Source organism: Tauraco erythrolophus, chromosome 7 (assembly GCF_009769465.1).
Source record: "Tauraco erythrolophus isolate bTauEry1 chromosome 7, bTauEry1.pri, whole genome shotgun sequence".
Classification (NCBI taxonomy): domain Eukaryota; kingdom Metazoa; phylum Chordata; class Aves; order Musophagiformes; family Musophagidae; genus Tauraco; species Tauraco erythrolophus.
Window position 1 is genome coordinate 5,286,917 of NC_141471.1, and position 27,469 is coordinate 5,314,385.

General features: G+C 46.0%; 1 protein-coding gene across 1 annotated transcript in view; it reads right to left on the reverse strand.

Moving 5' to 3' along the window:
• Positions 1 to 27,469, reverse strand: part of LOC104379019 (mitogen-activated protein kinase kinase kinase 3) — a 57,341-nt gene that overhangs the window by 24,871 nt on the left and 5,001 nt on the right. Inside the window, exons 2-5 of the mRNA XM_086614643.1 lie at positions 17,498 to 17,607; positions 7,643 to 7,686; positions 6,541 to 6,640; positions 128 to 241 (exon numbers count right to left, since the gene is read on the reverse strand). Coding sequence (XP_086470769.1) covers positions 128 to 241; positions 6,541 to 6,640; positions 7,643 to 7,686; positions 17,498 to 17,607 — 368 coding nt within the window. The remainder of the gene's footprint in view (positions 1 to 127; positions 242 to 6,540; positions 6,641 to 7,642; positions 7,687 to 17,497; positions 17,608 to 27,469) is intronic.

The following is a 27,469-nucleotide window of genomic DNA, read 5'->3' on the forward strand; positions in this document are numbered from 1 at the left end:
GGCTGACCCCCCCCATGACCAGCTCGCCCTCGGCTCTGCACTGTCAGGAGACTTGTTTCCACTCCCCGACACAATAACAAGGCATCTCGCTCCAGTCACAGAAGAGCAGAGAAGGTGAAGGACTCACATTCGCTTTCTTTGGAGCGCTCACAAGGATCCGCAGACTCTTCAGGGAAGGGCTCAGCTCCAACTGTTCCATCGCTTTGTCCAAATCTTCCTGGGATTTCAGCGGGATCAGGAGCTGGAAGGGATTAAACAAACATCAGAGCACGGCAGTGTCACACTTTTGGGTAAACAGAGGAAGCGAGATCCTTGCAGTGAGCGGCTTGGGAATCGGGGTACGAGGGAGGAACCCGAGAAGGCAAATGGAAAACAGAGCCCCCATGCCCTCCAGCTTGCCGAGCTCTAAGGTTTTCTTCCAAGTTCTCATCTACCAAGGAACAGATGCAAAAAATCACAACAAAAAACATCTGCAAGGAGAGAGCTTAAAGGTCACACCACCAATTCAGCCAGTGAGACGAGGAGAGGGCTGAAACAAAACCTTAGGCTTGCTGCCTGCTACCCTGGGGCTGCTCCCATATTGGAGTTTGTAGGCAAGACCTGCTGCTACTCAGCCCCAAAACAGCCCCACACGTTCTTCCTGGGAACATGGTCATGCAGCGGTGCTCCAAGAAAGCAGTGAGCCACATCCAAGGATTTATTCTGGCAGATCCTCAGTGGCCTTCCCTACTGTTGCAACCTGTGTTCCTGCGCACTGACGCAGTCTTCACAGTGTTTGGGCATCAGGCAAAATCGGGGAACATCTCACAAATAAGAGTCTTTTCCCTTTTGATGTGAAAGGTGTGCATCACTCACCCTCCAAGTGAGTGATCCACACTCCTTCTGCGACTCCCAGCAGGACAAATTCAGCTTCTGCTCTTTATAAGGTAAACAGAACAGAGTACTACACAGTGACGTGTCTGTCAGGCAGCTGAAGGTCCTGATGTTTTCCCGCTAAGTGGCAGACTGTTGCCCTCATATCTCCAGAGGGAATTCGAACCTCCTGACATTGCTGTGTGGTGTACCATGTCCTGCAGACAGTCTGTAAAGCTTCCAATGCCCAACACAGCTGCACTTCAGAGGGGCTCTGTGGCCTTCTGCTGCCCTGGGTTAAGATTAAAAAACCCAACTTTTTGCCCCTCATCTGGGGGCATTCTGCCTAATCCCATAAAAACTGGTCCTCAGCCTCTGTAGGTTGCCTTGGGCATTGGCACTGAATCCAGCCAACACAGCTCATGTTATACTCACCCCTGTGCCAAAGTACACAGCAGTTCCACCTACCAAAGGGACTAAATAGCCACAGCTCCAGTAGGCTCTCACTGGTCTTACTGGGAGCCACAGCTGCCCAGAACTCCTGAAAGGCAGCTTAGCCCTCTGGGTGATCAGGGTTCATGTCACCAGCCACAGCAAACACACCTCAGATCAACCACTCCAGAGGATGACACTCAAAAGCCACCTGTGTCTACCTTTTTGATCCCAGGGTGTTGCCACAGGTTTGGCTGTTGTCCCGTACGTAAATACACCTCAGACTGTGTAGACTGAGGCTGAGACTTTGGGGATGACGAGGTCAAGGGAAGGCTGTGGGCCCTGGCCAGAGATGAGGTTTCACCTTGGGAAACTGCTGGAGTTTCCTCCTCCACCCAAGGACCACAGCCTGAGCCTGCCAAGCTCCATCTTAAATGTCTGTGTGTCTGCTGTTTCTACAGCATGAGCACTTCACGGTTTGGACTGAGTTGCTCCTCTCCTGTGTGACAAGAAGGTTCTCTTTCATCCCCATTTTGCAGACAGGGACCGAGCCATATGCAGATCACCTATTTCGTATGACAAACATCGGGCTTAACCAAGAAAGCCAAGCTCCTGCAGCTGTAGACAGCAGGTGGTCCTGAGTTTATACATACCTTAGGCACCTAACTTCAAGATACTAAAAGCCAGGTCTGCAAAGGGGCACTGCAATAGCTAAGTTTCATGCAACCTGCTATCCTGTAGAGCTTACAGTCCCAAATTCAATACTCAGGACCCCCATAGCTTGCATGGGAGAGTTAGATATCCAGAAATGGGATTAACAGGTGAGAAAAGGAAGCTGCCAGGTGTAATTGCTGGAAGCAGTGGTAACTGCTGAGGAATGACAAGGCCAGTTCTCAAAAGATATTTAAGCAATGAGCTCCAGGTTGAGCTAGGAGTGCTTTTCTGGTGTAAGCTATGCAAATGTGGTTGAGAAATTTCTACAAAAAGACAGAAAAATAGACTCTAGAGCAAAGCACTTAGCACATTCATCCAGAAAAGGAATAATCAGCCTGTGCACCCTTTGTCTGAAAACTATTTAGTTATTTGTGTGTAGATTCCAAGAAGGAACTCTTGAGAAATCCTGGCCCCAGGATATCCTACAGGTTGTAGGGACTTGAGTTCTTAACCAAAGAGGATGGAGAAGAGTTCAGGAAGATGTCCCTTACCTCCCAAGCAAGGGACCTAACCAGCTAGAGGTTTTACAGAGAACATCAACATCAGTCTTGTCTGGGCTGGGCCTCACAAGCAAGGCTAGAAGCAGATTCAGTCCGAGACGGGGCTTGGACATGAATGAAAGTACTCACCCTCACCAGGTAGATATCAACTATTCAGGGCTTTCAGTAGGTCTATGGAGTAAACGGTTAGACCATGGTTCATGGTTAAACTTTGGGATCTGAATGAATCACCCATGGTCACAGCAGATACCAGACAAAGATGGTATTGAATAAGTCTTCCAAATCCTGTGCAGCTGTCCTCACAGTCTGGTTCCTTCAGCAGCAGAGCTTAAGGGATATTCTCTCAGTGCACTGCTTAATCCTTTTGAAGTTCACAACCAATCATCAAGCAGAAAAGCCTTCTCTCCTACACTCACCCAAACAGAAACGAGAATGGTGGAGAGCTGCTCCCCCTCAGTTCTTATAGCAGCCCTCTAGTACTTAAAGGGGGCCTACAGGAAAGCTGGGGAGGGACTTTTTACAAGGGCCTGTAGTGACAGGACAGGGGACAATGGCTTTAAACTGGAGGAGATTTAGATTGCATATAAGGACGAAATTCTTCACTCAGAGGGTGGTGAGGAACTGGAACAGGTTGCCCAGAGAAGCTGTGGATGCCCCATCCCTGGAAGTGTTCAAGGTCAGGTTGGATGAGGCTTTGGGCAACCTAGTATAGTGGAGGGTGTCCCTGTCCATGGCAGGGAGGTTGGAACTAGATGATCTTTGAGGTCCCTTCCAACTCAAACCATTCTGTGATTCTATGATTCTCAGTTCACCACCAAGCAGAATTTGTCTCTGAGCTCTAAGTACAGTCCCACTGCTCACCCATCCTTTTACTGAGCTCTTCACAAGCATTCAGAGCTGCAATTCCTCAGCTGCTGCTTTGAACAGAATGTTCTGCAGGTCACTCCATCTCACTCCGATATCATAACATTTAATATTAACACATTTGCATGCCTGCTTCAGAGGAGCCAAAAACATCAGGCAGAAATTGCTCTCCTGTAAAAAGGACTGGAGCCAGTATTTAGTTTGGCTTAACCTATTACCCACATCTGGCAAGTAGATTTTGCTCCATTTGGCTTCCAGACCGTGGCACATGTGGATATCAGGAACAGATATCTACTAGGCACCAAACTAAATATAGATTCATGCAGAACCACAGAAGTAGTTGCCAGGGTGCATTTCCAGTAACTGAGTTTATTCTGTCTGCAGAGTGAGCAGCTGTGATGAACAGCGAAGTTTACCTACACAGAAGCTTCACTAAATAGAGCTTATTGGATTTTCCTCTTGCTTTTAAATAGTATACTCCCCCAGAGCCTAACGTTTCAGTACGGGACTCGGCAGTCAATCCACTGTAGTCTAAGAAACAGACTGCAAAGGGTGAGTTTTCACCAACTACAACAGTATTGTTAGATCTCACTCTGTAAGACACTGCAGAAAGCCAAAGAATAGTAGGAAACAGGGTTGGGGAAAAATCTGAGAGGTCAATTAGTTCATCTTCCTGCTCGATGCAGGATCAACTGGCATCAACAATTCTCGACAAATGTTTGTTAAATATGCTTTCAAACACCTCTCCTCCCCTCCCCGTAACGGAGCTTCTACCACTTCCCTAACCTTTAACTCTCCTTAACTTTCCACAATGATGCTGAGGAATGGTCTCAGAGGAGACAAGCAAGGAGAGGTCAGAAGGGAACTGGAGGCGCACTGAGGTTCGGTGTTCGCCCAAGGTCACAAGTTGGTGATGGAGACGGGACAAATGACAAAGTTACACTTCGTCACACCTGGAGCAGCTGTTTAGCTGTGCACACAGATCAAATTTGGACAGAGCATTTGCTGCAGAAGCCAGTCTTTCAATCTGTAACACAGGCAAGTGCCTAATAAACACCATGCTGTCCATGGCCAGGCAAGACTTTGCTGTCCCACTCATCAGAAAGATGAGCCCAGCCTAGTCCTAACGTGCAGATATGCCCCACATGGTACACCCACAGCCAGGCCCCGCTCTTATCTATACCAGCCCAAGCCCACTGATTCCATGGTCCCACCAGGATGTGATTCATGTGTGCCCCTGCTCCACCCAGCTGGCATGCTCATCTCACTGATCTTGGCTTCAGGACTCCTGCTTCACTGGGACTAGGATTGCCATACAGTAAGCTTTTGTAGGGGCCTGTTGACCTCAGTGTAATTTTGGTCTACAAGGTGCTACTGCAAGAGAAATATCTGATGGCAACAAAAAAATTACTGTGCAGTTCCCTTTGAGCACGGAGAAAGGGTGAAACATTTCATTGTAATGAGTCTGCGGTCAGGCTACCTCTGAGACTTGCAGTCAGGAGACTAAAACACCTGACCCAGAACATGCTAGGAGCCAGATGCCGGGGTGTCACCATGTGGACACACAGGCTATTTCCTCGAAGGTCACTTTTGTCCACTTATAATGTCTCCACAATAACGACCCTGAATTACTAATGCTCAGACCTCTTTTCAAAGGCGTGGGTTCTCACAAGGAGGAATTTTATGTATAGAAAAACAAAACACTAAAGGTCCTTCCCAACCCTAAGAAGTTAGGAGTACCCAAAGGCCTGCTCATGGTCCTGCACGTGCCCAGGAAGACAGTCTCTAACATAGGATAAAAATGCATTATTTAAGCTTCTGTTTGCTGTTGCTGGAAAAAATTCCTCTTCCAGGGGAAAGCAAGCTGGAATTAAATGAGTCATTCCTGGAGAATTCAATGGCAGGCTTTTCCCAGGAGGGCTGTCAGAGAATGCCCAGGATTAGAAACTCGACCGCATTCAAAGCCAAAACCCAGCGGACACTTTGGTATCATGAGGTATCTACTATAAAAGAACAGCAACTTTTTCATGGAGCAAGTCTCCATTGAAACAGAATGGAGGAATGAAGAAGGAAAAAAAGAAAACAAGGAAAGTCCTCTTCACGACGCCCCTCTTCATTCATACTTTAATGAAAGGCTGTTAGTCATTTGCAAGTAATATTTGAACAAGCAAGCTGTCAGGACAGATCCAAAAGAATTTAAAAGCCCACCTATTTGTCATCCGGCTCTCTCCTCCTTCCCAAAGCCAAACCCACCTTGAGAGTCCAGTGGCTCTAGATACCTGCCCAACTGATGGCAAGATGCCTCAAGAAAACACTGAGACCAAAACAGATGCCAAGGATTGCCCCCTTCTAGGTAAAAGGCCCTCATCAGTACCCTCCTTTCAGGCTCAAAGAATAAGTTGGAAAAACACAGTGGCCTGCGTTATGAGGAAAGACGGAGTAGAAAGGTCTTCAAGCCTTAAAATGCAAGGATCACAGAAGGAGGGTGTTTTGGCTGCTTGTATGTGGTCACAGGACCTGCTAGAGGAACCTACAGTGATGCACATTTCACTGCAGACTGAATTAGAAGAGCATGTACATAGTTCTGAGGTTTTGGGATGATACAAAGTCAGTGACGGATAAAAACATGCTGTGTTAGCAGCACTGTCCCTCACGCTCTGGACTTCACCATGCTCCTGCAACTTCCCCCAAGACAGAAAGACTTCACATCCAAAGCAAACATGCAGTAGCCTACATGTGGCTCTCAGGAAAGCCATCTGGTCTTAGCTGTTCTTCTCTCCGCCCTGGGTGCAGCCAGGTACACTCTGAAAATTGGTCCTATTGCCCCAAGAGTGTTAATAGGAAAACATCTACTGCTGCTGACTGCGCAGCTGAACTGACAATGTCTCCATCATCTCAGTTACCTAACTCCTCCCTCTGAGTTAGGGGCTATTTTGTTCTGGGGGAAAGGACAATGTTCCTGCATCACCATTTAATAGGCGTTATTGAAATAATTTTGAAAAGGGGAAAGCCTGGCTTGGAGTCTGAGAATCCAGCAGCTCTTGTCCATTCTCTAGCTGGGAACCACAAAATGAGATCCTCTTTCTCCACATCCACGTACAACACTAAATTAGGGCTCAATTCTGAAGTGGGCACCAGGCACCCTAAAATTCTTCCTTAGCAATAAGGAGAAGAGTACCTCATTGTTCACACAGACTAAGTCCATCGTCTGTCCAAAAGCATCCGTGACCTTCTGCACCACTTCTTTGAATTTAACTGGTCTCGGAAACTGGATAATCCTGTATATACAAACAAATACAACAATAGTCTCAATTTAGTAGAAGCATACTAGAATTTGGGATTAAACTAACAATTCAGAAGAAAGGACCTGTATTCTTCTATCACAAGCACTCCTTGCTTTTACACTTATAGAAATGCTGCTCATCTGCTATGCCCAAGAGAAGACTTGATCTACTCTGCAAAAATATCTACCAAAAATCCTAGTGGACCTCCTCTGCTCCTCCCCTGCTGTGAGGTACAGGTGGAAGAAAAGAAAGTCCAGCAGCCCTTCACTGGAGAAGACCCAGGATCAGGCACTGGTCAATGATTTATCACTTCCATTTTCAGGAGGATGGATAGAAGAGAGAATAATGCAGTTTGCCATCCTGTGACTCTCCTGTACCATCACGTGCTGCATCTCTATTGGTTCATATCAGCAGGTACAGTCTAGCTCTATGGTGACATTACTTCAATTTTCTTGGGCTTTAACATCCAATTTGGACCATCACCCTGTGAGTTTTCAGCCCTGCGTCCTGCCCTGCCACAGTCACCAAGCACCAAGCAGAGGCGATTCCATGAAAATGTCAAGCAGGGAAGGGCGGGCAAGCTTTAACTCCCAATTCTATTTTTATAGGACCCATGCCCAAAATCTGGTTATCTTGAGTAAGTGTCATAGGCTGCTAATCAAAGGACACATTTCTGCAGAGCTGCAGCTCAGCTGTAGCTCAGCAGGGCTCAAGAATTAAAAAGACAAAAAGGATCCAAGCATGCACCCTGTGTCCTTGGTAAGAGGCATTTAATGACTTCCAGCTTGGAACCACTTTGCCTGCATGCAAATCCCAGGAGGTACTGGTGGCAAATGGGATGATGAGGCAAGACTCTTGCATATAAAACTGTAGTTGATTTCAGGGGAACAAGTCCTGCTGTGAGCTCATCTGCAGCTGGCTGAAGTCAGTAGGACGATGTTGGGTAAAAAGGGTAATTTGTCCTTGTACACGTGGGGGACTGGGTTGGGTACGTACCTTTTCTCTCCTTCATATTCAAACTTGATCCTGACATTTCGCTGCTGAAAGAAAAAGTAGAAAATGGTTAGGTCCCAAACTGCATCCCAGACCGACACGCAGATCCAAAGTTGACAGCAGTTCTCAGGGAGACTCCCCTAACTCCAGTGGGCATCTGGTCTATTTAGGGCCAAGCTGCCTCCTGGACTCATAGGACTTTAGGGAAACTCCACGTTGCTGATAATTGCACTTGTCAAAAATAAGGTCTTCTCTAAACAAGAGGACACTTATCTGCATAACTGTTAGTTTTAAAAAAATGCATTAATAAAAGTGGAAAAATTTCAATGCTCTGAACTCAGCTGGGAACAAGGCACTATTATCAGAGGCAAACACACTAAGTGTCTGATGTCTGTCTATCTTCAGTGCTTCCTATGGTTTTACCCCAGTACTTTTCTGTTGGAAACCCAAAAAGCAAAGCTCAAAGGATGTTTACTAGAACACAGGAATATTTGGGGCAAAGAAATAAGAAGTAAAAGCAAACATCCTATAGTGGAAGTGGAGAGACAGTCTTGGATTTTAAAAGCCAACAGTGCTGGGGTGGTGGGTGGGGGTGGCTGTTATTCTGTTAGGGCCTACAAAATGCAAAATATTTCAGGCATCACTACACTATACCCAGTAAATGCCCACCTTGAACTGACCTGTTCCTCACCTCAAGAAAAATCATTAAATTTGCCCAAAGAAGAGCCAGCTGAGTCAAGGGCAGACTGGGCACACAACTGTGCAGGGACTTGTAAAAACCTCTTCTCCCATCTTCTATTTGTGCATATTTAGCAGCGACCGAGACCACAAGGAGCCTTTTCATTCATTCAGCTTCTCAGACCAAGCCTGAGCCAAGCATCCCTCTAGCATCCCTTGGCTCACGCCAAGACTTTCCGATGGTCTCCAAGGCAGATCAAAACCCTCTTTACTTCCCAGACCAGATTCAGTCAACCAGTTAACCAGGGCTCTGCCCCCACTAGTGCACACAAGCCTCCCCAAATAGTGGTTTTCTCCCCATGGAGAAAAAAGCGCTTGCCACCTCTGTCCGAGGTCTAACACCAGGGAGGGCTCGGTCCTGCACTGCCTGCATCTCACAGGGATAATCCCCAAATGGGTGGGTGACAGCCCTTCCTGAGCAAGGGCTTTATCTCTAACCCCGGATTCCCAGGGCGTGAAGGCACACTTTCCATGCTCTCAGAGGGAAAGCAGAGCTACAGTCAAACAGCTTTGTCTCTAATGAGGAAAATGAGCTGGACAGGCATCCTTAGGTTTATTTTTAAACTGACAGCTCCTCGAGTTCTGCAAACACCCATCGAAGTTGAGGAAGTCAAGGCTGGAGGCGATTTGGTTGAAAAGCTTAAAAAAAAACCAAACCAAAACAAAAAACACCCAGTAGATTCAGGGTAAACATGTTGGATCATCCGAAACCCCTTTTTCATCTCTGCTCGTGACATTTTCTGTGTTTCCAGAAAGGCTGGGAAGAACCAGTGCTGGGACAGTCACCAAACGGGGCACTCCAGCAGTGTTACAGGCTTGTGCTAAACAGGCACTTACATCACCTCGGTGTTTACAGCCAGTTCTCCAGACCCGCAACATTTGGCCAGTTCTCCGGGCTCGCTTCTAGAACCAGGCCCAACGTGTAAAAATACCAAACTAACTCTAAACCAGTTCAAAATTCAAAAGGAGAAGAGATGACCATAAGCAACCTAGTGGTGAAGGTCCAAATCATTCTAGACAGACAGGCAAATATGAGGGGGACTGCCACCTTGGATTATTTCTGTTGGAAAATAAAAAAATATATGGGCTTTTTAATGCCAATTTTTATTTGCATGTGTCTCTTTGAACAGGGCCTGGCTGGTTCATCCCTCCTGGATTCTGACAGTAAATCAGCTGGTGTGGATTCACTGCATGTAACTCCACAAAGCCCTTCTCTAAAGTAAGGGAGAAAAATCAGGGCAAGGAACTTTCGAGGTTTCTCCTTACAAAGGAGCAGGACGTGTAAGGGGAAAAGCTCACGCAGCTCTGGCCTCACTGCAGGAAACCTTTCAAAACACAGGTTTCACTTTCAGCGCAGACCCAAGTGCTGCACCGAGCTGGGATGCAGCACACGCTGCCTGTTTATGCTGAGCAACACAAATTTCACAGACAAATCGGTTTTGAAAAACAGCTTGTGGCTGGAAAACGTCAAAACACTCGTATAAAGCTCCAGAGAGAGAAGAAAGGAGGGGGGGGAAGAGCCACGACCCTGCTGCATCCTTTTCTTCTACATCAACAACAAGGCTGATGTGCTGTGGCCTGAAGCCAACAGAAGTCAGTCAGCTGCCCCGCACTGCTCTGCTTCCGAGCACAGCAACAAACACACCAGCTGCAACAGGGGAATGAAAACCCACTTCATTTGTTAATTAGATGATTTTATTTTTTTTTCCTGGTATAACACACACTAACCTCTCGCCTTCCTCAAAGAAACCAAGACCTTAAGCTCGCAAGCATCTGGATGAGGGATAAATATACATTTATCTATAGTCTGAGAAGTTGGTTACAGTTTTATTTTGCAGTCTTTCCTGGGCTTGCTCATGGTTTGGACCCAGAGCCAAAGCTGAATTCATCACTGCTATCAGCAACAAATACTTTTTTCCTTCTTCTTTTTTTTTTTTTTTTTTTTTTAAAAAAGTGGGCAGTGCCCAAAGCACTAGGAAATCCCAGAGGGATGCAAAGCACTTCCTAAATGCCAGAGCAGGCTGTGATTTTTTACACCCATGGAAATCTGGTTTGGAGCAACTGGTTTGAGATTACACAAGGAGTCTGGGGCACTGCCAAGTGCTGGAGCAAAATCTCACGCGAGTCTGCGCCCAGCGTCTCAAATGATTGATCAAGGGTAAGGCAGGACCAGCATTTTCTCCCTAAGGACCTCGACACAACGCGCAAATGCTTGAGGGCAGGTTGCAGAAGAGGCGCGGGTGGTGGAGGCTGCTGGGTCCTACTCACTTCAGCAAATTTATAAGGAATAAAGACAATAGCAACGACTCCTTGCACAGTCCAAGTCGTGCTATTTATCCTCCTTGTCATCAGTTATCAAAGGAGGTTGAGTGCAGCCTTGCTCTTCCCACAATCAAGAGATCATTACCTGGTGCAGGAGAAGAAGCTGAGACATCCAAGAAGGGTGTGTGTTAAATACGGTGGAGGAGAGGGGTAAGGCCATGCTGCAAGGCACCAGCCTTCAATACTGAGCTCTGGCAAAGGATTTCATTGATGGTTTCATGGAGCATCGTGAAAGCTGAGGCAGGTAACGGAGCAAGCAGGGGAAACTGAGGCACGAAGGCATGAGGTGCTTTGCCTAAGGGTGTGGAGAAAAAGCCCAGCCTGAGGAAGAGAAGGCTCCAGGGAGACCTTATTGCAGTCTTTCAATAAATAGAGGAGGCTTTATAAGATGGAGAGAGACTTTTTACCAGGTCCTGCAGTGACAGGACAAGGGGCAACAGTTTAAAACTGAAAGAGGTTAGACTTAGATTGGATATGAGGAAGAAATTCTTGACTCTGAGGGTGGTGAGACACTAGAACGGGTTGCCCAGAGAAGCTGTAGATGTCCTATCCCTGGAAGTGTTCAAAGTCAGGTTGGACTGATAAAGTGAAAGATGTCCTTGCCCATGGCAGAGGGGTTGGACTAGATGACCTTTAAAGGTCCTTCCAACACAAACCTTTCTGTGATCCATTCTATGAAGTAGAGTGGCAGAGCCAACCACAAAATTCAGATGTTTGACCTCCTGAGTTGCACATACTCAGCGACTTTCCCTCTCCACGTGTGTTTCCGTACAACACGGGGCACGGAGAAGCCCGCGTCTCGGCTGGCGCCTGTGGGCCCTGCTGTGACACAAACAAAACAAGCGACAAGCCTGACAGGAAATACCACAGTAATTCCCTTCGTTTCTGGAATAATTTCTTCTCTGAGATACTTGTACCGGCATTTCCTCTAGCCCCGCTAACAAATGGTTATTTTACTCTTTCTTGCCACCCGCCTCGGAAAGGAAGAAGCAAAGCCACCGCGGTGGCCACAAACCCATCACCATCTCTCCAGGCTTTCCTTGAGGTATTTTTAGCTCCCTTCCTCAAAACTCCTAATTTCACGAGAAGACCACAACTGCCGAGCTTTAGAGGAAGCGCTGACGGGAATTGGGGGGGGTAGGAGGAAGGGGGCAACTTCTTCTGCCAGGGAGGTGCTCGGCTGGGACCACGCACCCTGGCAGCCTCAGCCCCCAGAGCTGGAGCAACCAGCCTTGCATTCTGGTTTAGATTAAGGAAAACGTTGGAAAAAAACGGAAAAAGTGTTTCCAAATGAGGTGAATCATGATCTGCTACAGAGATCCCTGAAGAGCTGACTGCTGTTTGTAATAAAAGCACACACGGAGAGCAGGAAAACATGCTGTTAAGCTGAACATGGAAGCAGCTTTGGAGGAATGGGAGGTGCTGAGCACCCAGAGGGTCAATCGGACCAGGGTACAGGTCCAAGCTGAGCAATGTCATGCCCGCAGAGAAGGGTGGTTGATGGCACAGAGACACCCTCACTGTGCACTGCCTTGATGCCACCAGCTGCAGGACAGGACCTCCACATCTGCCCACGCACTTGGTGCGGCACCTAAGAACTACCACACTGCAAAATCCCGGACCAGTACCAAGTTCAAAGACTGACCCCATCACATCCTCTCCTCCTCTCAAATTCAGCCCCCATCAGAAACGGTGTTTTGGTTGGACCCCACCTCCAAAGAAACAGGTTTGGAGGAAATCTTTCCAAATCAAGAAGAGAGCTTGCTTTTAAAGCTGCTCATGTCGAACCTAACCAGAGGGCAGCTTTTGCCCATGCTGAGACACCACAGGGACAGGAGCCTTTGGATCACTCTTTCCACCCAAATCCATGGTTGCCTCACAAACTGCCTGGAACAAAGCCTCTGAGGTCAAGAAAGGCAGGAAAAACCATCACAAGGGGCCTCCTCTTCCCTCCAGTGCTGCACTGAAGAGGAGCTCATTCCAGCTTTGCTCTTACCCACCCACAAGACCTTGGGCACTTCATCAGTTTCCCCCCACCCCAGGGAAAATAGGGGCACTGAAGGAGACCCACTTCTGCACGCTGGAGGGTAAGCAGAGGGATCATTTTCACTTCTCTCATTTTCTACTTGTTGGATTAGGAAACAATGAGAAAACCCCACTGAGCATTAGTGCTCTGGTTACTCCTTTGTACAAAGCCACAACACCGTGGGTTTTCTCCTCCGCTTCTGGCTTCGGCCAAGAGAAATCAGCACTGCAGGGCCAGGCTGGGGGGACTTCTGCACCTCCCCAGCGTGCACATTGTTTGCATTAGTCCTGTGCTCGCCCTGCTTTTAGCAACGGACGTTCGTTACAAGCCAGACAGCTGGACCACGTCCCTAAACCGCAATAGGAGATGACTAATCTGCGTCATTAGGAATTATCTGCACAGAACCCCCACGCGCTTCGGGTTATTCAGCAATCAGACAGAAAGGGGTTTGTCTGGGACTGCCCCCTTCTCCTTTGGGGTGGGGATGGTGCGTGGAAGCTACAAGATACCCTGGTCCCCCTGGATCCCTACAGCTCTTTTCCTCTCAAAAAGCAAGCCCAACATGTGAGCAGCTGAGGGGCCAGTGGAAAGACGATGTCTAGAGGGTTCACTACTCCCTGTTATAGATATTTTTGGTTTACACAGCAGCAGCAATCACAGGCTTCAAAATGTTTTTCCAAAACCACCTACCTGGCAGGGAATAGCTTTTTTTCCAGCTGGATTTCTCCTTGGTATTACCCTCTTAGCACCCAAGTCAGCTCCACACACAGACAAGGGAAAGCCTCTTCCCCAAATTCTTGGGACTCCACTGCCTTTGCCACCTCCAGTCAAGGCTTTTCCCAGCTGGTGCTGCTCACCTCTTGGTCCCTTGATTCTGCCCCCCAGCTAGGGCAATCCCTGCAGACCTCCTCATAGAGACTCCCATTTTCAAGGTGATATTTATGTGCCCCCATTATGTTCCCCAACGGTAAAACAGAGGTGATAAAACCAAACTCCTTTTAGGCAGCTTGAAGACCTACAAATAGAAAGCTCTGGAACATGAGCTGTACTTTATTCTAGTTATGAGCAAGCCTTGTCATGTATCCAACTCGCCAAAGAAAAGAGAGTCCAGAGGTAATTTACTAAAGAATATCTTTTAGGTCAGTCTGACATTTGTTGTGTATGAGAAAACGTTCCTCACAAGTATTGGATTTTATTGCTGTAGGAGAACTCTCAATCAAAATTAACATGGCAGAGAAATTGCTAGCTGTCGTCGGCTGTGATAGAGGCCCACACCAGTCCACCAGTGCCTTGTCATCAGACTGAAGAGCAGCACTGACAACCAACTGCACACTATGAGTCGCCAAGCACTATTTATATAAATAAATGGGTGTGCACATAAATAGACAGATGCAAAATAAATGTTAATATAATTGCTCCTTTCTCCTCCAGGCTTTTGTTTAGGATTTCTAATTCTTTGTGGTTTCTCTCCTTCTCCCATTCATCTTTTTCCTTAGTGATCACAATGCAGATTTTTATTCTGCTGTTTCCTCCTTCCCCTTTTCAGAGCCACTGCTATAAACGAACTCCTTTGTCTGTTCAGTCCAGGAGACTGCCTGAAAGGACTCCTTCCAGCCATGCCAGAGGATGCATGAGGAATAACGGAATGATAAAAGGAATGAAGGAAGAATACTAGTGCAGAGGATGCACTAGGAAAACTGTCAGGATGATCCCTCTGTTCCCTGGGAACAGCTCCCTTTTAAAAACTGTGACTTACATGCGGAAAGAAAAGGGTGTCCATCTCTATCCCTCTACCCTGTTTTCTCACAAGGCAGAGTAACAGTGACTGACAAATCTGACCAGGACTTGGGAGACCCAAGCTCAGCCATCACATCTGCTGCCAGCTGCCTTGGCAATCGAAGGGAGGAAACTCATCCACTTTGTGCACCAAGTATTGCTGTTCTCTCTAGCTTGTTCTACCATGAGGCATTAGACATCCGGAAACAGCCTTAGTCGTAAAATCATTTGCAAGGAAAACAAACTAAAAAAAGGAAGATTTTAATGCAATTTGTCAAAGGATAAGTTCATTTCACAAAATGATCTGAAGCAAAACTGTCAATATTTTCAGGAAGGAATATTGTGTAGCACACACACCACCATAGACAACTTTCTTGTGTGGCCCAGGCCTACCAGGAATACTGTCTGGCAGGCTTCAAATTTCAACTTCTGTCAAGAGAGCACTAAGGAAGCCCTCCAGAAAACAGGGATGAGATAGCACTTTGGTTGTATTTCTTTGTGGACCAAAACTGCTGCAAGCCACAAAGGGACAGCCTAGTTAGTCAACACATCCTAATTTCAAATGTTTTTCAGTGGAAATTTGGAACACTGACTAAAGGATTCCCATGCTTCAGAAAAGCATTCTTTCACAGAAAAAAGATTATTTTTTTTTTTAATCTAACAACTGAACGTCCAGACTCAAATATTTTCATGTGAGGATGTTGCTGCAGGGCCTCATAAGCAACATCTACAAGGAGATTCCCAAGAGGAAAATTTAGCATCTAAATGCCCCATGCCTCACTCTCCCTACCCAAGAAGGGAGGCTGTGCAGTGCATCCTTCAGCCCTACCAGCCAACCTGATCACAGGAGAAAAAAAAAAAGGGAACACTGAGTACCAAAGGAACAACGAAGCATGGGCATGACAACAGCATTTCCAAAGCAATCTCTCCCCACCGCCCTCCATCGAATTCTGTGCTAAAAACCAAGGAAAAAACCTAAAAGCAACCAAAACAAGTTGATTGAAAGTTTGAGCTGTAAAAGTGAACCAAGTCCTCACTAAATCCACCTACTTTGGCCACTCCCCACCTCGCAGACTAGACTGCCGTCGTCCCGCGAGCCAGACTTGTTCTAGCTAGTCCAATTTAGTGAAGCAACAATTCAACATACTCCAACGCCCTTCATCTCGTGGGGCCTGTTGGTCTGAATCCTCAGCCCCCGATGCGCGAGGAGAGCGGGATGCTGACTATTCGCGCTTCCTCCGTCGAAGAGCTCTGAGTAACTATGAGCACGCAGCTACGGCTGGTCCACTTAGGGATAGAAAGAAAAATTGCAAAGGAGAAAATGTTTTTCCAAGCATTAGTGTTGTAATTGGAAAGAAGAGTTTGGTTCCTAATATAGTAAAATTAAATGCAAGTGGCAGTCAATAATTCTAAAGCTGGTATTAGAGCACAACATCGCCCCATTGGTGATTTATAAATGAAGATACAGAGTGGACGGGCTGTGGATACAAATTTAATTGCAAGACTTCAATTTTACGAAACTTTCGTAAATAAGAATTCAGCCAATGAAAACTATTATTTTTCTTATTTTCAACTAAACAGCTGGTTAACTGCATATCTGTAGCATTTGCAGCAACAGCTTTCGAAAACGACAGCAGAGTTGTCCCCTCATTGTGAGAAAACAAATGTATTATTTAAGAGAAGTTTAAAAAGCTTTGCGATCCCAAAAGCATCCGTAGATGGCTTGGTATGGTCCCCACCCATCAACTCGCAGAAAATGCTACCCTCGGAGCCATCCAAAACTGTGCTGGATTGTCTGCTTTGCCTGCAGCTGCAGAGAGCCAGCTCTGAATTTCTCGGGTCAGTTTTGTAAACAACTTGGACTTATTTCAGCATGAGCTGAACACAAATCCAGTGATTCAACTTGGACAGCTGCTACCGCCAGGACACACTTTCAAACAGACATGCTACGTGCGCACGTGTTTTCGTCCGCATGTGTCTAGGAAGTCTACAGGGATTCGGGAAAGGATTTTTCCTCTCTGCATCCAGAGTTCTTTGTTAGTAGCACAAGAGCCATTAAAATACACATGACGACAGTAAATGACAATTTGTTTTCTTCCTTGCTAGGCATTCAGCAACTGCAAAGTTGATTGCAAGCTTATTCTAAGCCATAGCAGTGGAAGTGGAATTCCAAGTGGATTTGTTCGCATGCTTCTCCAGCAGCTTCCCAACCCTCTTAATTATTTTTCCCCTTTTTTTTTTCTTGCTATTTTGAAAACTGAATTCTTTCTTCACAACTTTTGCATTCACATAATATTTGTTCCATATACAAACAGGCTATTAAATCCACTTCAGCTATTAAAACAATGTCAGCAAATAACTTCTGACATTGCTCAAGGGACAAAGTTTTTGCTCACCAGATCAACTCTGAACATGCAACAGGGCCAAAATGTTTGGGTTTAGGAGCATAAAGATAAACACCAGTAATTAATATTTAAACACTTTACATAAGAATGACATTATTCCTCCCAAAAGAGCCTGGGTGTCTACAGCTTAAAGTTGGCAGTCTGTCTTTCAAATATCTGAAGTAAAATGTGCACGTGATAAATATTGTATTTCATCAACGCTGTCAATAGAAAACATTTGACAAATCCAAATCTTAAAGCTGCATAGCTTTTAACAACGTCTGCTACTTTCAGTGCTAAGCAAGACAAAGAAGTGCCTTGTGGTGGGATTTGAGGTTTAAAGCTAGTTTTGGAGTCTATCACTAATTGGGAATTATTTGGGGCATCACTCTTCTCCATTGCTGCCCGGTGATATGGGGATGCTTGTAGCTTCTTTTCAGCTCTTCCTAAAAGTTATGCCTAGGCAAAATTATTTTATTTCTCCTGTGCTGAGCTACTGCAGTATTTGTTAACTTCAGATCTAACATTCAAACTCTGTTCTCCCAGCAAGGTGAGCACCATGCCACCTCTTTGGTCTACTGCAGTTTGGGGTGGACTCAAACAATGCCTTACCTGTTTGCTGGAGTGGACACTGTTTTTATTCCTGTTGTTGTCCAGCAGCCCCCCACATTTGCCCAACGCTGCCAAATCCTTCATAATAGAGTTCAAAGCTTCTTCTTCATCTGCAAAAGAAGGAGAGAAAACTGAAGTGTGGCAGGGCAACCTCACTCCTGGAAGCACAGAGTAAAAATATAGCATTGCAAATACCCAATTTCACCCAAATGGGTCAAAAGACATGATGTTCAGTCTTTCTGTTAAGAGAGGCATTCAAAGATCACACTGCAGTCCTTTCCAGCCCTGTTGTCTTGGAAATGCAGGTCTCCACCACAGGTGAGAGAGATCCTCAGAAAAGCCAATGGGTGAGTGTGGGTAGCCACTGCTCCTCCAGCTCATGGCCCATGTCTGCTGCCCACGGGGCCCTTCGGAGAGGCTTTCCAGGTGACTGGATCCAGTTGGTGAGGTGTAAGATGATGCTCTATAGGACAGAAATCTTTCAGGACCTACAAAGCTCATGTAGCAGGTGGAATACACCACAGTTGTTCATCTCCTCTTTCCTCTCTCTTTATTAAATACGCTCAAGAGCCACAACTGATTTTCAAAACTAGAGCCAGTGAGAAACTACGGGAGAGGGCAAGAAAACCATCAGAAGAGGCAACAAACTCGACTATTGTGGACAGAACAGAGACATGCACTGAGAGCCTGTACATTTCCGATTTCTGCAGTAACTAAAGACCTTCAAGGGACCCATTCAATCTGAAACCAATCTTCTCCTTTTCAACACTTCCACATCTATGGTCTTGGTCTCTTAAAGCAGCTATGAACTATTTCATTGGGAAATACCAGCCACAAGCACTAAAAGCCTTATTAAGATCTAGGGCACTATATACCCATTCAGAGTATGAAAACCTGTTGCATGCTGCCATGTTCATGATACAGTCAAGACAGGCAGGTATCAGGCACATGCAGCTATTACTGTAAAAATACAAATACAGCTACTGCATTTCGTGTAAAACCGAGTGTCTCCAGGGACAGAGCCACCCCCGCTCCAAGCCAGCCTGCAGATTTAACTCAAAGTCTGCAAAGTTGCAAAAGACGACAAAAATGATAAAAATCACACAGGACCGGACCCAAACATTGTGGTTCTTTCCCCAGGGAGGTACATGTCCTGGAGCCTCATGCTCACATACAGCATCGCCTCCTCTTTTCCTGTTGGGTTGTATCAGGACTGAAGATGTGGGAAGAAAAAAAAAAAATATCAAAGCTGTGAGAAAAAGACTTCTCATGCATGCTGTGCACCCAGAGCCATCTCATTAAAGAAATAAGGGGAAAAATGGGGGAAGAGTGTTTAAAACCCAGTGTCACTTTTATTTTAGAGCTCAAAAATGAGCTCTCATGCCTACATCAGACATTAGGAATATGCCTACAATTTCCTGTAGGCAATGTGTGTGTAAATATATTAAGACTATACTATAAACATATATTTATATATCAATGTTAAATATACAATTAGTAAAACAATAAAATTCCTATCAAAGTACATTAAAGTGTAATTCCTCTCCTCTTCCATATTTCCCTACCCACTAAAAACACAGTTATGTTTTTCCAGAGGGGTGGCAGGGAGCATAACCTGAAATGGTACAAGAAAACACTCAAGAAAAAGATAACTTTCAGTTCTAGTTCAGGAAAAAAAACCAAAACAAAAGTACCAGAATGTTCCTATAGTTTGGGTTTTGGTGGTTTATTTTTTGTTAGAAGGGATCTCTGGGGACAAGTATAGTTTTCCAGACAGATTTTGTAGTAGGAAAAAAATAACACAAAAAAGAAAAAGCTTTTTTTTGTGGAGGGGGAAGGGAAGGGGGGAGGGACAAGTTTAAAAAAAAACCTCCAAAAACAAAACCCACACACACCGCCCTCCAGGAATTTTCCACCAAAGCTATAATCTCCGAAATGCCCCTCACCCTTTTCTTTTTTTCCAACCCAAGTGACAACAAAAGTTTCCTGAACTCACTGTCACAAAACACAGTCCGTAATGTCTCGGGGAAACAGGGCTTCAACAGGCAGTGGCAGAGCTGGGCTTTTGATGGTAAAACCACCTGATTCACTAAGACTCTCCCACCTCCAAACCTCCCTGGATATGCCTGGCAGCATCTGCGAGGAGATTCATCTCTGGTTAACCCACTGGTGCCCTGCAAGGATATTCCAGGACTTAGAAGAGTCAGCATTGCCTGTCCCAAGGAGGGACAGCAGGGTTTCCTGGAGGTCAATAGCAATAATAATAATGAATAATAATAATAAACCAAACAGGGACAGAGTAACTTCAAAGTATTCTGTAGTGACTGTCAGCTGCTCCCACCATTCCTCCCAAGAGAACCATCTGGCAGCCCCCAAGAGCTGGCCCAAACCCCCCAAAGACCACATCCTAGAGAGCTGCCACCACTTCCCATGGTTACCCATGAGGATTAACCATGCAGCTGAGAACAACAGCATGAGTCAAGAACAACAGCATGAACCGTGCTTTCCCTAGGATGTCTGACAAGCACATAGCATCACTGAAGACATCGCAATAGAGAGATCTTTGAGCTGAAGTAAATCCTATCACTATTATCACTAGAGATGAGTATTCAGGGTCACTGCTTCAGTGTTATTCCTACAGGGTAGGTTACTTCATCCCTCATACAGACAGTACTCGCAAGAGATTGCAATGTAATTTCACGAGAAGGAAGCAATCCTGCAAAACACGGAGAGGTCAAGACTGAAAATCATCTCTGCAGGGTGTACAGAAAACCTGGATGTCCTCACTGTTTATCCTACCGCATGGGGCTTACACTGGTCACCTAGTCAGGGTGTTCAAACTAACTTGTGATGAGTTGTTTACAGACAGAGAAAGCAAGGAAGATCAATTTTGCATGGACTTCTGTCTTCTCCTTAAACACCAAGGGGTTTCCAATGTCCAGGAAAGCTTGGGTTTATATTATATAGCCCTCAATGCAGTAAGTGAGCCTTCCTCCTCTACCTATCCATCAATTTTGTCAATACTTCTTGCAACGCAGTCTTCCAAGTCCATCAAATATAGGTTTAAAAATTCCTGATGCTGCAACCCCACTTGCACGATTGTGAAAGTCACATTTCCTTAAAAGTCAGGCTACACATCTCTGCCAGAAGCGTCCTTTTGCATTTCTCCCAATATAGCAAAGCAAGAAACATCCATCTACTTTCAGTGACTGCTTAAACTTAGTCCATTTTTCAGAAATACCCAACCATCAACTTAATCAGCCCAGAATCAGTGGTGTAAAACTGGGCCCTAGTTGTCCTGAATCAGGTACTAGGGAGGGAAAAAAAAAAAAAAAAAAAAGAGAAAAAGAAGGTATTTCTAATATTGAGGCTGTCAACTCAGCATCTTTGTTGCTGCATCTACTAAAAAGCCAATGCCAGACAGTATTCTGAAGAACATCTGATAATTTTTTATTATAAACATGAGTGCTACTTGTCAAAAAAACAAAATACACATCCATGCCATCACTGCTACAAAATAAGATAAGACAACTTCTCCCTATATGGGCAGAAAAGGTTGTTTTCTGCTGCTGGAACGTGAAAGAACACAACTTAAGCATATAGAAATACATTACTTCAAGGAAATGATGTATTTCCACTTGTGCTTAAGTAGCTTGTTAAGTACTTTTGAGATTGTGCTTTTAGTCCAAGAGAACTGCAATTTCAGAGTGGCCAAAGCCTCAACGGTTCAAAACAAAGCAAAAAAACCCACACTGTGCTCTGGAGTTGCAGGAGCACAATTTGCATCATTGGTTGCAAAACTGACTGACACTTCCCAGTCCTCTCCATGACAGCTTTGCACAGGAACTGATGCTTTCCAGACTAAGCCTCTTGCCCATCCTAATTACTGCTCTTGGGGTCTCCAAGCTGACTCCCAAGAAGGGTGGAGAACTTTGTTCCATGGAAACAAGCAGCCAGCTCAGCCAGTTCAGTCAAAATTCAAACAAGCACTGAAACTCACTGGATAATTAAAACCAAATGCTACTCCCAAGCCTCTCCAGTGAAAGGGGCGTCACAGGCTGCTCGCTCTGTTTGGCTTGCTTCGAGCGAGCAGAGGGTGCAGGATGGACAGCTCTCCCAAGTGGAAAATGCCAGAGAATTGATAGGAATCCAGTGCCCAAGAGACACGCAAGATCAGGTTCTCCTGATCTAGCACTGGCAGGACCCAAGTAAGCTTCAGCCTTGTGAGAAGGCAGCATTGAGACTACACAGCAAACATCTTCCCAGGCTCTCCCACGACTCCAGAGCAAAACAGCTGCAAGTTGCACAACACCGATGAAGTATCTGCAGAGCTCAGACGGACTCGGAAACTCATGGAAACCACTGACTTTGCACAGCTTCTTGCTCCTGAACGACCTTCTGGCCCAGCTTCACTCTTGCACCATTTGTGTATAAATCCACTTAAGGGATTGTAGGTTGACAGGGTGAATTACTTGTACAACACAGCCCGCTCTCTCCCCAGCACGACATGTAAACAGGAGTATTTCTACTATGGAAGAGCAGGACAAAGAAAAGCTGATTACACAGACGGCAAAAGCGAAATGTAAAAATCAATTGTGTTTAGCACCGTCCCTTTGTCCCCAGTATCTCTTCTTCCATTGTCACCTCTTTCTTTATTTTCAGTTATGTCCCTTGGTAGAAAACTCATTTCTTTCTTCCCCACTTACCACCACCACCCCCAACTTCATGCTTTTTAAAATTATCTTCCTGTGACAAAGTTCATTTGATCACGCTGCGAGCCCATCCAACCAAGTACCACCTTCCAACCAAATAAAATAGAGGTCTCAAAGATATTAATTTCCAAAAAGTTTGGGGGTTAGGGGAAATATTCATAGTTATATAGAGCAGAGGAACATCGAGAAATAGTAAGCCAAGAGCGCTCCCAGGAAGCAATGACCAGTGCAGCTACAGTGAACATGGGAAGGCTGGGTTCATACTTTTACCATGTTCACTGATTCATTTAGTCAAGATCTTATAAAAATCAGAATATCTTCTTCTATCATCAAGTTTTCAGTTTCGTAAGACTTTAAGACTCACAGGTGCCAGGCACTACCAATGTGAATCTAGGGCACTCAGCACCTAGCAAAACCAGCCACGAAGTGAAATGAAAAAGCCACAAGATGACACATTTCTCTGCCCTTCAGACACACATTTCCAGTGCTGCTACGTGGCTTCGGTTCCAGCATGCGTGCGAGAGAAAGGAACCTGGAGTTTCAGTCTTAGTACAGCAGGCTCACTGCTGGATGAGAAGAAAAAAAAAAAAAAGCAAGGGAGAAATAGCAAGCCCGAAGGTCAACATGGACCACCCAAAACAATTCAACAGTCAGGAGAGAAAGCAAATGAAGAAGGGACAAAGGAATAATTTAGCTGTGTTCAGATGGTCTAGACAGTGCTGTTATTGTTGGCTTCACTAATAGGTCATTACTAAGAGGCAGTTTACGGTAGTTCCATGAAGCGGCTTCCATCAACAGTGCAAAAAAAGCACCAGCTGGATGGAGCACACAGAAAAACCTGCAGAAGTAAAACAGAGCCTTGTAAAACACGGCAAGTTCTGATTTCGGCCTCTCTCACACACCAGGCAGAGCTGGGGCTGGGAAAAGTCGGGGAAAAATCCTGGGCGTTGCAGAAGGGAAGAATATCGTTCTCTGAGTCATTACTGAGCAAGGCTGGAGCATGTAGCTAAGGGGCTGCATGTTGTCACATACACTTCCGCCTGGATCCAACATAAAACCACAGACGTGACCACTCGTGGTCACTAAAGATCCCAACGTGCTTTTCGCAACCGTGATGTTGATAGCCCACTTCAAGCCGTTGCGCCTGTGTAAATTCCAGCAGCAGCCTCCAACACCAGCATCCACCTCTCTGGAAGGTGATACAACTGCAGTAAAAGCCCGTTCAAAAGGGCAAGACTTGGAACATACAGTGACAAAAATACTGAAAGGTAACGAAACATAGCGAAAAGAAATACGCAGCCATGTGACTATGACACTGACAAACTTAACTTTGGCCTGCAAAGGACATCAGCCTTTCATTTTCTCTAGTTTTGGAAAACATACGTTTATTTGACTAACTGGTATACGACACATCATTTATCAAAGAGAACCTCAACTGAAACTGTTGCTCTGGAGTCCCCAACACAAGGAGGACATGGAGCTGCTGGAGCGAGTTCAGAGGAGGCCACGAAAATGATCCGAGGGCTGGAGCACCTGTCCTATGAAGACAGGGTGAGAGAGTTGGGGCTGTTCAGCCTGGAGAAGAGAAGGCTCCAAGGAGATCTTCCAGCAGCCTTCCAGTACCTAAAGGGGCTACAAGAAAGCTGGAGAGGGACTTTTGACAAGGGCATGTAGTGACAGGACAAGGGGCAACGGCTTTAAACTGAAAGAAGGGAGATTTCAATCAGATCTAAGGAAGAAATTCTTCACTCAGAGGGTGGTGAGGCACTGGAACAGGTTGCCCAGAGAAGTTGTGGATGCCCCATCCCTGGAAGTGTTCAAGGCCAGGTCGGATGAGGTTTTGAGCAACCTGATGTAGTGGAGGGTTTCCCTGCCCATGGCAGGGGGGGTTGGAACTAGATGATCTTTGAGGTCCCTTCCAACCCAAACCATTCCATGATTCTATGAAAGGCAAGACTCACTACCTCAGCATCACTCAGTACCTGCAAAGGGCAGCCTCTGTCCTGATGAACTGATGTCCTCTTCCAGCTGAACTGTCAGATGGAAAGAGAGATGAGGACTTTTGAGTTTCTTCAGTACCTGCAAACACCCTCAATATATACGTACTGCCATCAGGATTTCGGCCATGCACAAAGTACCAGGGGCAGAGGTAGCAGGACAGCATGGACTCGATGATCTTAAGATTGTCTTTTCCAACCTAAATGATTCTATGAGTCTGAGTAGCAGAAGGGATCAATTAGTTAAGTAAACACAGTCACGGTGACTTTCTCAGTCAACACTAGGAAGCAGACCAGTGAGCTAGAAGCTCAAGAGCCTGACTTGGACTGTAACAAAAGCCCCTAATCAAGTAAAGAAGGGACCCAGACACCTTCACAGGCAGCTACAAATACTGTTTTGTAACTCACCCCGCCTTAGAAGGGCTGTCTGTGAATGACCTGTGGCAAACAGATTGCTGCATGCATCCACCTACTGACAGAGGTGCAGATAAACCTCCATGTAAATTAAACCCGCGTGAACAAATCATTTTGCCACTGTCTGGAGCAGTGCCCATTATCTGATAAAGAGAAAAATTATCCAATTATCCTCCCCCAGTCCAGATTACTGTGCACTGCAGCAGACGCACCAGTGGAGCACGCTCCCTTTGCAAGTCAGCGAAGGCTTGCCAGCAGCTGGATCCTGCTGTCATCCTGCTGTCGTTCACCCTCCTGCAACCCCACCCAAGGGATGGCAAGGTCAGCCCTGTGTACGACTCGAGGGCAGGGCACAGCTAAGCAGGTCGAACACAGCAATTACACACGAGGAAGTGAGGAAAGACCCTTCTGATACACAGGATTTCTTGGCAGGAGTTTGCTCACTGACATCTTAGGCTTGGGACACAGAAACTCACACAGATAACTGGTGCTGTGAGGTGCAGGGGTTTCTTGGAAGCACGTTTCTCCTTATCAAGGAATTATGATGCTAAAGGGTGCACCATCTAACAGGTATAGAAGATGATTAATTCCTTACCTGACGAATCAATGGTAAACGGTTACTCTCCATAAACAACATCGTTTTGGATTTTGAATTTTGCTTTTACAGCACAACCAGTAACTGCTTTGTGAAAAGACACAAAACCAAACCCATCAGAGGCTTTTGACAGCTACAGACGTCCGTCGCATCAAATGCCCAATGAAGCATCTGTGGTTTTAGGGTACCATCATACTATCTCACAGGCCCTTTTCTCAGGGGTAAAGCTCATTTTGAGACTTCCTGCCTCCTATTCCTCCTCTACCCCATGCTATGTCTCCAGTGACCCATACAACTATTGGTAAAATTGCACAGTCAATAGATCAGAGAACCTGTTTAGACCAAAAACAACCCTTCCCTTTGCATTCCCTTGCAAAAGGGGCCAGAAATTAGTGCTCAGGAACGGGCTTCAGGGGAAGGCAAAAAACTGTTTTAAAAAGCTAAACAAATTTTTTTTAAAATTATAATTTGCAAAACTGTATGTGACAAATACAACTAGTTCTTATCACCGCAAGGACAGGACCCAACCAGTCCCCAAAGTAATCATGTACACAAACAAGCAAACACCTCCAACGTAATGCTAAGTGACTGGGCTCTTAATATGCCTATTAGAGCACGGAGAAAACAGCAAAAGATCGTAAACAGGCAAATAAACAAATATGTCATAACGTCTTTAAGATACAGGGTGTGAGATAATGAAGGACTTCTGCTGCCCTCTGAATTTCCCCAAGGACAATCAAAAGCTAAGGTAAGATTCCTGGGAATTCACCTCGGTTCAGGTACGGCAACAGCCAATGCCCTTAAAACGCCAAGTGACCAGCACCTTGCAAACACCAAAACCAAAACCTCTCAAGGGCATTCGAGAGCAAGTTTTATCACTTAAGCAGAACTTTCAGAGGCTAAGCCACAAATCATCCAAGAAACTTCTCGTGACGAACACGAAGGGCTATGACACGATACAGATCTACCCTCATCCCAGAGATTCACCGGGGACTTTTGCAACGGAAAAGGACTCAGGATCCAAAAGGTGTTTGGTTTAGCTCAGCAGGGAGGAAAAGCAGGGCTACGTCTGCAGTTCACTACAACCCTCCACTCCCAAAATAGCCATCCCTCTGACAGTGCCATGCACAGTAAAATTCCACGAGACCAGAGCCACTGGCAGAGTTTTCCCATGCTCTGCAAGGTGTCACCCTCCTCCAGGGCCCCATCCCCATGCAAGCTTGTCACCACCACACGTCCCCCATACATGGTGGTGGCTATCCAAGTCGAACAGCTTCCAGATGGGCAAAAATCTTTGCCCTTGTGGGGTTTATCCCACGGCTTTCAGATACAGGATCAGACACAAAAAACGGCCTCCTCTCCTCCTGCAGCGCAGCACTGCTGGGCCCTCTAACAACCTGTGGGGCTCCAGCCCTGGCATCCCACACTCTTCAACCCTCCTCAGCTAATGGGACAACCACCTGGGTTAAAACCAGGTGGCACTTGGTGAGGGGGGAAGATTTGATGAAGAGGGAAGAGTTGGGGAAAACAGGTGCTGTCCCCCATATCCAGCCAGCAACTTGGATCCTGAAGCAGGAGACAAGAGGCTGTTTTGCCTCTGATCACCTCTAAACTTGGCTGCAAAGCAGGGACCATAACACAGGCTGTGTCTGCAATCCCATTCCAGGTGCGCAGGGAACGATGAGAGCGCACCTCAGCCTCCCAGAGCTCACGAAGAGATCCAAAGCATGGTGAAGATTGAAGAAGCAAATCTCCAGTAGCCAAAGCGCAAGCATTTACCCTATGGAGCATCAGAGAGAAACTTAACCCAGCCTTGACTGTTCCAGCTGCTGAAGGCTTCCCAGCCCTGAACAGGCTCCCACACTGGGTGGCTCCCAGTTGCAGCCCTGGGGAAGACGGGATGCAGAGGCAGAAATACAGCAGTGAGAGCCAGGGCTTTCCTATGAAAGCAGAGTGCTGCAAGATAAGCCACGCTAAATCTCTGCCTCTTGGACAAATCCATTGTTTCTCATTTGCTTTTGCAGATTAAAGTTAGTCTAGGAGAGCTGCAAGCAGGAGCTAGACTCTTCAAAAGCAAAATTAACCACATCTAAGAAAATTTTGTATGCTCGTAGCTCCACTGAGCAACAAAAAAAGAGAGGTTGTTTGGGTTTATGGCACGATGCATTTTGTCCCACAGCATCTGCCTGCAAAACTCCTCACCACTTCAAAGGTGCCAGGTACTGGTTTCTCTCTCTCATCCCACAACAAACTT